We start from the raw sequence: 8,988 nt of genomic DNA, 5'->3' as shown, positions 1-8,988 counted from the left end.
ACCCACGTATAACGAGTGTAATCATCAATGAATGAAACATAATAGTTAGCTCCTGACTTGGAGGTTATCAGAGAGGGACCCCACACATTAGATTGCACAATATCAAAGGGAGCAACAGTTTACAACCACAACAATCAAAAATATCATCAAATTTCAAAGAGCCTAACACACCAGTGGAAACCAAAAACTGTAAACGAGACGTTGAAACATGTCCCAAACAAGAATGCCAAAGATAAAAAGGAGACGATGAAGGGTTTAAACGAAAAGACGACAAATTGACACTAGATGCGGCAACATCAGCAACACGTAGTTGCTCCAAGACATAAAGCTCCCCAAGTCTGCAACCTATCCCAATCACCCTCCGAGACTGAATGTCCTGTACATAGCAGAATGAATCAGAATAGAAGACCCAACAACCAGATTTACACAACTGACTGACCGATGCAAGATTCAAAGCAAGTGTAGGAATGTAATACACATCTGTTAAAGATATATAAGGAGTGGCAATAGAACCAACACCATCTAATGACATGGGTGTAGCACTAGCACACATAATAGAGACAGGTGTACGGGAAGATAATGAAGCAAAAGATGAAAAATGTGGTGACATGTGATGAGATGCACCAGAATCCAATATCCACAAGGATGAAGGAATACCTGACGTGTTTGCTGAAGACAGACCTAAATGAGACATGGAAGTTGACATGGCAGTTGGATTGGTAGCTAAGAACTGCCTGAACTGCTCAACGATCTATGGATCTAAGGCTGATGGTGGTGTGAAATCTGTTTCATTCTAAACTAAAGGTGTAGCAGTAGCGTACTGTGGTGGCCTAAAAGATGAAAAATAGGGACGTGACTGTCCAGAAGACTTGTTCTGCTGTGAAGACTGAGAGTGTGCTGGTGATCTTGTTTGTTGTTGCTGCTGATTTCCCTTGCTTGTCAGCAAAGGACAATTTGCCTTCCAATGGTTCTTCTTCTTACAAAAAGCACACCCATCAAACGCAACTCTAGGACAATTTTGGTTTGAAGATTGGGGTCATTGGGAAACAACAAAGACAGCAGGAGTGGCTGTCTTGGGAGCTTTGTCAGCATTGGACTTGATACGAGTTTCTTCAGCAATCAACTCGTGAACAACTAAATCAACAGTGGGAAGATGTGTACGATGCAAGATTGATCAACGCAGACCTTCAAAATCTGAAAGTAATGCCATCAAGAAATGAACCAAACGTTGGTCTTCCCTTCTATCAATATAAGGCTTAAAAGCCTTCAACACATCAGGTTCTGTAAGAGCTAACTGATGCCACAAATCCGACATAGCTGCATAAAATTCCTGAACACTGAGATTGTTCTGTTGGAGGGCTCGGATATTAAACTCTAACTGATACTGCTTTGCAAAGTTAGACTGAGTATACAACCTAGCCAAGTGATCCCAATCCTCCTTTGTCGTGTCATACTTCGCCAACTGAGTACCAATAGACTGGATGACAGAATTATTAATCCAATTAATGATCTTTGAGTTATCATTCTCCCATGAATCCAGTAAGGTTGTATAATTAGCGGCCTTCTCATCTGTTGGTTTCTTCTTGTCATTTGTAACAATCCCAATCCCCCACATAGTCTTGCCCCGCAAGAAGTTTTTCATAAGAGAATCATCTCTTGGGGCCATATTTCAATATCAGTCAAATAGTAAATACGAGTAGCAGCAAAAAACGATCAAGATCTCGAAATCAACAAAGCTAGACGAAAATGAAACCCTCAAAACCGACAAACGAACAAATCAAACCAAACCAAATACAGGAACGAGCAAAAAAGGCATACCCTAAAATTGCAAATGATGGCAATGAACAGTGCATGTGAACATCACCGATGAATAGTGCGATGAACGGTAACCGTGAACAGTAGCTGTGATGAACAGTAGTGTCTATGAACAGTAATCATCGGGTGAATAGTAACACCGATGAACAGTATTGTCGGTGAACAGTAATCACGATGAACATTAATCGATGAACAGTAACTCCGATGAACAGTAATCGTGGTGAACAATATTGCGATGAACAATAATCGCCGATGAACAGTAGTATTCGCCCCAAAAAAAAACGAAAAACTACATATAATCAACCGATCTCTGATACCATGTAAACTAACAAGTGAAATACATATAACGACTGGGGTTTCATATTATTATCAAAGAGAAGTATTAATACAATGAAAAGGAGAGACATAATATATACACAGACTAATTAGGGTTCCTAGTGAAGAGACTCAATCATAAAACCCAAAACAAAATAAAGCCCAAAATCTTATTAGGCTAAAAAGTATAAACATTCAGTTAGGATGAGATATATTGAGATTGTTGTATCACCTCCTAGAGTATTTTTGTCGAAGCTTGTTACATCTACTACCCTCAACATTGTTCAGGTATTTTATTTGTATTTTTTTTTTGTATATTTTCAGTTAGCTTAATTAACCTGTCAATGAAATCAGTAATCATAAGCACCTACATTGAAATTTGCCTATGCGGTAGCTATATCTACGTTCTTTTATCATTTAAGTTGAAAATCATCCAAAATGCAAGAAATATATCATGTTTACATTAATATCTTTTTCATGTATCAACGACAACTTCAAATTTAAAAGCCAGGACTTTTGCTGTGTATTGGCTACAATCTCATAGGCATAAGGATGGTCTCATAGCAATGTTGGGGATACCATACAAGTCTCATCCATGTTTTAATAAGGTTTATGGTTTACTTTTGTATGAATAATATATGTAGGTTATTTGCACCTGTTTGTTACTTTAAAACTGTCATTATATAAAAAATTTGTATTCACATCATATTTTGAATGCTCTACTCGGGTTGTGCTTATTTTTGTATGAAAAGGCTATGGGTGTGATTAGCAAAACTAGTTAATAGCCAAAGCTGTAACCTTTATATATACATAAATGTTTTGCAAAAAAAGTTGTTAGCTTTTAAATTTGTAAAATTAATTAAAAACTAAAAAGTAAAAGCACCCAAAAGCTAGTGGTGGTAGCTTTTGGATTCAGAGGTTATTGGTTAAATATAAAAGCTAAAAGTTATTGTTGTCAAACAAAGTTTTTTTTTTTGTTAATAAAAAGTCGCACTTTACTGGCTGGGAGTTTTACTTTCTACAATCGAGCATAAACCCCCTTGTTGTTTCATACTCTACTCATTCATGAGGGCTTATTGGTCCTCCAAACTAGAGAAAGTAGTTCCAAATCAAGAGGAAGCATTGGTGACAGCTAAAATCTCTCAAAAGCTATGTGCCAACATGTCATATAATTAAGTACAAAATTTGAAGTAATAAAAAAATAAAAAACAAAATGCTGTTGTAAATAACTAACAAAACTACATTATTAGTTTTTTCGGTCATTGATTTTCAAGGTTTCGATGAATAGCAATGGGGGTGCACCTTCTAGTATGAAATATTCCACAAGAGAATTGTCAAATGGGATTCACCAACACTTCCATTTCCTATTAGTCCAGCCAACCGAGGACATGGATTCACCAACACTTCCATTTCCTATTGGTCCATCCTCGAATCCACACCTGTTTTCATTAACAACCCAAATCAATCCCTCCTCTTAACCCATTTTCAGTATTCAATGATGTTAGATTCTTGATCCCTTATATAGCTCCCGATACTTGTAATTTTCAAGTCATTGCTCTTTCTTCCACAAGGAATTTGAATTATGCCCACCAAGTGTTCTATGAAATGTTCACAAGAGATATTTGTTTCACTACACTTGGACTTGGTTACACTTACTGAATGATGTTTAAAACCAAAAGTATGGTGTAATTGTAAATGGTTCGAATCATGCACTTTTGATTCTTCACGGGTTCTGTTTAGAGAGTAGGGTGCATGAGGCAGTGTATAAGCTCGATGTTGAATAAAGGAGTGTAACCTGAAGAAATAAAATGAAGTTGAAACCATTCTTCAAGTCTTTAACAAGTCTTTTCAACATGATGTAGAGATTGCGAGGGGTATATTAGGAAAATTCGTGTTCTATTTTTGTAGAAAAGGTAGAATTTAAATTTATCATCTTTCTTGATCTTTATTATTCTTTTTGCTTTTCTAATGAATTGTTCTTTATTTGTTTACTGTTAGGCTGTTAACAATGATTCGTTTTCTTGCTTCATATATGCATGGTCTTAGCAAGTTCTTATAGGTATGTTCATCTACATGGATGATGTTTTTGTATGTTCTGTATAGTTAATATTTAGATCTCATTATAGTCCATATTTAGATCTCATTCTTTGAATATTTCATTCTCATACATGGTAATATGGTCCCTTTATAAAATTTTTGACCATACTAGACTTGTCAGAATTCTATGTCACTAAGCCAGGGGCAATTATTTTTTTTGGAAGGAGGATCAGATAAAGCGACAACAAAAAGAAAGGCTGATTTTTGTAAAGAACACTCAAAGTCACGGGCTATTTTAGTATGTATCTTAACAAGAAATTAGTTGGTTAAGAACCCTAGCTTTTGGAAGTGAGTTAGATATTTACTTTGAAGGCCATTACTTTACTTGTGAGGTGTTAGTTTGTCTAGCTTGATTTCTTTGATCGATTAAACCATGTTAAATCCGTGTGTTCCTTTTTTTTTTAATCTTTAGTAATAGTGTTATCGTGTTCGTGTGTTTATTGAAGTCCTTACTCTTAACAACCGATATCAAAGTTATGACTATTGAAGGAAAACTATTATCGATAAATTTGAAGGTCATGATTTCATATTGTGGAAGATGCAGGTCGATGATTATCTCTATCAAAAGAAATTACACCAACACTTGTGGACAACAAATTTGAAGCGATAAAGCTGGAGGATTGGGATCTATTGGGTTAGCAAGTTCTTGGTGTGGTCAGGTTTTTGTTGTTAATGAAAGTTACTTAAATTTTATCAACGAGAATACAAAGAATTGGTCTAATCAAAGCATTATCTTACACGAACAAAAAAGCCACGTCGAATAATAAGGTTTCCTTAATACGAAAGTTGGTAAATACAAAGATGAAGGCAAATCGGTCGTGACAAATCACGTTAATGAGTTTAATAAAATAATATATATATTGATATTTATTGAGATTAATTTGAAAATGAAGTCCATGTGTGTTTATTATTATCATCTTTCTTCTAAGCTAGTATAGAATAGTCACAACAATTAGCAATTCATTAGGAACTAATAAGCTTACTTCTTTAAGGAATTCAAATTTGATCCTTGGTGAGGATATTTGCAGAAGTAATGCAAAGTAAAGTTAAAAAAATTGAGTATAGAAGACAAGGGTAGAAAATCCAACATAGGTGGTAAGGTTGAGGAGGTTAGATTGCAAAGACAATGGTCAATCCAAGAATTAAAAAATAGATTGCAAAGACAATGGTCACTTTAGATATCAGTGCTCAAAATCATCAGCAGAAAAAGGCGAGAATGGAGGTAACAACTTTGATGATGTCCTATTTCGTTGTGTTGAATGTTCGATTGAATCACAGATCTTTAATTCAAATGCATCATTTCATGCAAACGTTAGAGAAAAGGAATGCATAATCTTAAGCATTACAGTTGTAACATCCCGAAATAGGAAGAGTAGAGTTGAAGGGCTAAAAGTGTTATTTGAGGAAGAGTGACTCGGCGAGTCCATGGCTGGACTCGGCGAGTAGAGTCGCGACTTTGGTCGCGTGATAAGTAGTCGACTCGGCGAGTCGATGATATGGACTCGGCGAGTAGGCGCTAGGTGAAGAAAACCCTAATTCTCGGGGCTGAGCCCTATATAAGGAACATTATGTTCCTTCCCCAGCCTCTTTACTTCCCTCTTGAGTTTCAGAAACCCTAAATCGCAGAGGAGCTCCATTGTTGAGTGGATTGGAGCATTGGAGAAGTTTATTGAAGGAATTTGGTGGGAATTGAAGGCTTGGGGCAAGGGGCTTTGCTTGGAATCAACTTCATTGCAGTTGGGGGCGTCCATTGGAGGTAATATCCCGTTCTTGGTCTGATTGTATGTTGTTTCTTCAATTTGGGGGTTGTGGGATCTTGTCTAAGGGTGCAAATGGAAGTCTAAAGGGTAGATCTGAGGTTGCTACCTCAGATCTGGAAGGGAGCAGAATCAGAGAGCATGAAAGTCCCTGTGTTGGAGTGTTTAGTGAAGCTTGCAAGTCCCCAAACCCTAGTTATAAGTGATTAAGGCCTAGATCTCTTGGGATTCACGTAAAGTTTGCCACTTTACGTGATGGATGAGTTGTATAAGGCTAGATCTATGTTTTGGATCATTTGCATGGCCTATAATGCTTCTGAAAGGGTTCAGATCGGTGGTACTCGGCGAGTCACATGGGTGAACTCGGCGAGTTGCTTGAAGATGAGCTGGGACATGACGAGTTGGAAGAACAACTCGGCGAGTCGGATGAAGATAGCCTTGAACTCGGCGAGTTGTATGAACAACTCGGCGAGTAGGTTGATGATAGCCTTGGACTCGGCGAGTCTGTTCTTGGACTCGGCGAGTCTTGTCGAAGAGTTCCGATATTCTCTGGTCGAGTCGAGAATCGGTGAGTCAAGGGATGACTCAGTGAGTCGTGTGCGAGTGGAGTCTGAGTATGGGAACTCGGCGAGTCATAGGGTTGACTCGGCGAGTAGGGTCAGTCAGGAGTTGACTTTGACCTTGTCTTTGTCCAAGGGTTGATAAATGGTGTCCAGGGGCATTTTGGTAATTATTGTTTGTTGTTTTGGGTTCAGCGCATTGGTGGTTGACCAGTGGTGGAGATCGTATCAGTGATCGGAGTAGCTTGGATTATCTGTTCAGTCGGCAGCTTCGAGGTGAGTTATCCTCACTATATCAACGGGGTCTAAGGCACCAAGGCCGGCCCTTATCGGATTGAGATCCGGGTAGTTGTTTTTATGTTACTGCTTTATCATGTTGCACCCTGTGAGTTAGGATGGTATATGCTAGGGACCTAATTGAGATCAGTAACCAGAGAGATAGGGAGATGCTATGTTAGTGACCTGTTAGGTCGGTATCCTGGTTAGGATAGTGGCATGTTATGTGATCTGTTGATCTGCTTGTTATCTGTGAATTGTTAGATGATTGTATGTATATGTGCACATGGATGTTTGGACTGGAGTTGGGTTGAGGCGGGTCCTGCTGTGTGCAGTAGGCCAAGACACCCAGGGCGGACCGGTTGTCCCGTAGGCCCAACGAGCGGTCCAGACAGACTGAAGGCCCGGTGCGGGCGGACCAGTCATACTGTAGGCTCAGAGAGTGGACCAGGTGGATTGAAGGCCCGGGAACGGGCGGACCAATCACCCTGTAGACTCGATGTATGCGGATTGACTCAGAGGGTGGACCAGGTGGACTGTTGGCCGGTGCGGCGGACCAGTCACACAGTAGATCCGGAGAGCATGGCTGTTCTATGATCGGATATGTTATGGCATGTTGTGCGTGTATGGTATTTATGGTTGGTATTTTGGGGGTATCTCACTAAGCTTTCGGGCTTACAGTTGTGGTTTCATGTTTTTCAGGTTCTTCAGGAGATCGTGGCAAGGCGAAGGCGTGATCGTACCGCTCCTCGTAATTTTGTGGTGTTATGATTCTGGGAATGCGATAAATATTTTGAATTGAAAGCCTTTTTGTAAAGAATTATTGGAATTGAGATGTTTTTGAAAAATTTAAAATTTGTTGTGTTTTTCGGTTGTTACAAGTTGGTATCAGAGCCTTGGTTTGAGTGAATTGGAGAAACACTCGTGTGACTCCAGTCTCAAATCGAGGAGAGTTTTTGAAAGAGTAATTAAAAAACGACTTTCAAAAATGAGTAAAGGAGGACGCGGAGGTACGATCAGCCGGAGCCAGTAAGTAACCCCAAAATACCATACATGTTAATTGTTTTTGAGCTTTGATAGAACAGCATGCTAGTGTTAGACTAGGGATCTTCAAGATTTCATGATATGTTGCCTGATTTGTGATGCCTGTAGCCTAGGGTCTCTTATGGGAGATTCTCAGTGTTTCTCTAGTGGTGAGGGTTGATTATTGTTATGCTTGTTCTCTAGGGTATCGTGGTAGTACTTCATACAAATGTGGGTAGGTGTGGAAGGTAGTATGGGCCCGTACTACTGAAAGCACAGGACCCATACGCGTATCAGGGAAGCCATGATCTCTAGGGTGGGTTGTAAGAGAGTTGGATCCCAGGGTGTGGGAAGAGTCTGAGATTTTGTGTGGTGTTTCTTTTCAGTATGGAGATTCCGAGGCATGATGAGAGTGGATCCGGGTCAGGATCGGGAGCTGGAGAGAGGGTTCCGGGCGAATCGGTGCCGCCCGAGATTGTCGGTCAGATGAGCACGAGCGAGTTGGACGCGAGGATTCGTGAGATCCTGCGTGAGGAGATTGCAGAGTTGTTCCGGGCTGAGTTTCCAGAGCTGTTTGGGTCGATTAAGACCGCCATGGTTGAGTATTTTGATGAGCGTTATGCGGCTCTCACCGAGACGGCTACCGCGGCGGCTACAGCAGCTGTAGCAGCGGCAGGGGGAGGAGCTAGTCGGGGTTTTCAGTATCGGGACTTCGATAGGACGAAGCCTCCCACGTTCGACGGAGTTCAGGACCCGATTGTTGCCATGAGGTGGTTGTCTGACGTGGAGGGATGTTTCTTCACGTGTTCATGCCCTGCTGATCATAGGGTGAGGTGTGCTCTGAACCTGTTGAGGCTCGGGGCGAAGGATTGGTGGAGATTGACCACGGGGTCATTTTCGGAGGCGCAGAGGGCTGCGGTTTCATGGGATCAGTTCAAAGAAATGTTCAGTACTCGTTATGTTCCGCAGGTTGAGAGGGAGAGATTGGCTCAGGAGTTCCTTGAGCTGAAGCAGGACTCGGAGTCGGTGACTGAGATCACCAGGATGTTCACTGAGAGGGCGATGTTTTGCCCAGAGTTCGCTTCAGAGCAGGCTCAGATGTCTCGATATCTGAGCATGCTCAAGAGGGACATCAGGCAGTTTGT

The 8,988-nt window shown here is 40.5% G+C and overlaps 1 protein-coding gene across 1 annotated transcript; it reads right to left on the bottom strand.

The window, feature by feature from the left end:
- Positions 1-1,174: 1,174 nt before the first annotated feature.
- LOC145049937 (uncharacterized) lies at positions 1,175-1,666 on the bottom strand. Its single transcript, XM_078998272.1, has one exon. It carries the CDS (start codon positions 1,664-1,666, stop codon positions 1,175-1,177), a length of 492 nt encoding a protein of 163 aa, XP_078854398.1.
- Between the last annotated feature and the right edge of the window lie 7,322 nt (positions 1,667-8,988).

This window comes from Lactuca serriola, chromosome 5 (genome assembly GCF_051521515.1).
Source record: "Lactuca serriola cultivar US96UC23 chromosome 5, Lser_US96UC23_V15, whole genome shotgun sequence".
Classification (NCBI taxonomy): Eukaryota; Viridiplantae; Streptophyta; class Magnoliopsida; order Asterales; family Asteraceae; genus Lactuca; species Lactuca serriola.
This window is presented reverse-complemented; position numbering and strand designations above follow the sequence as displayed.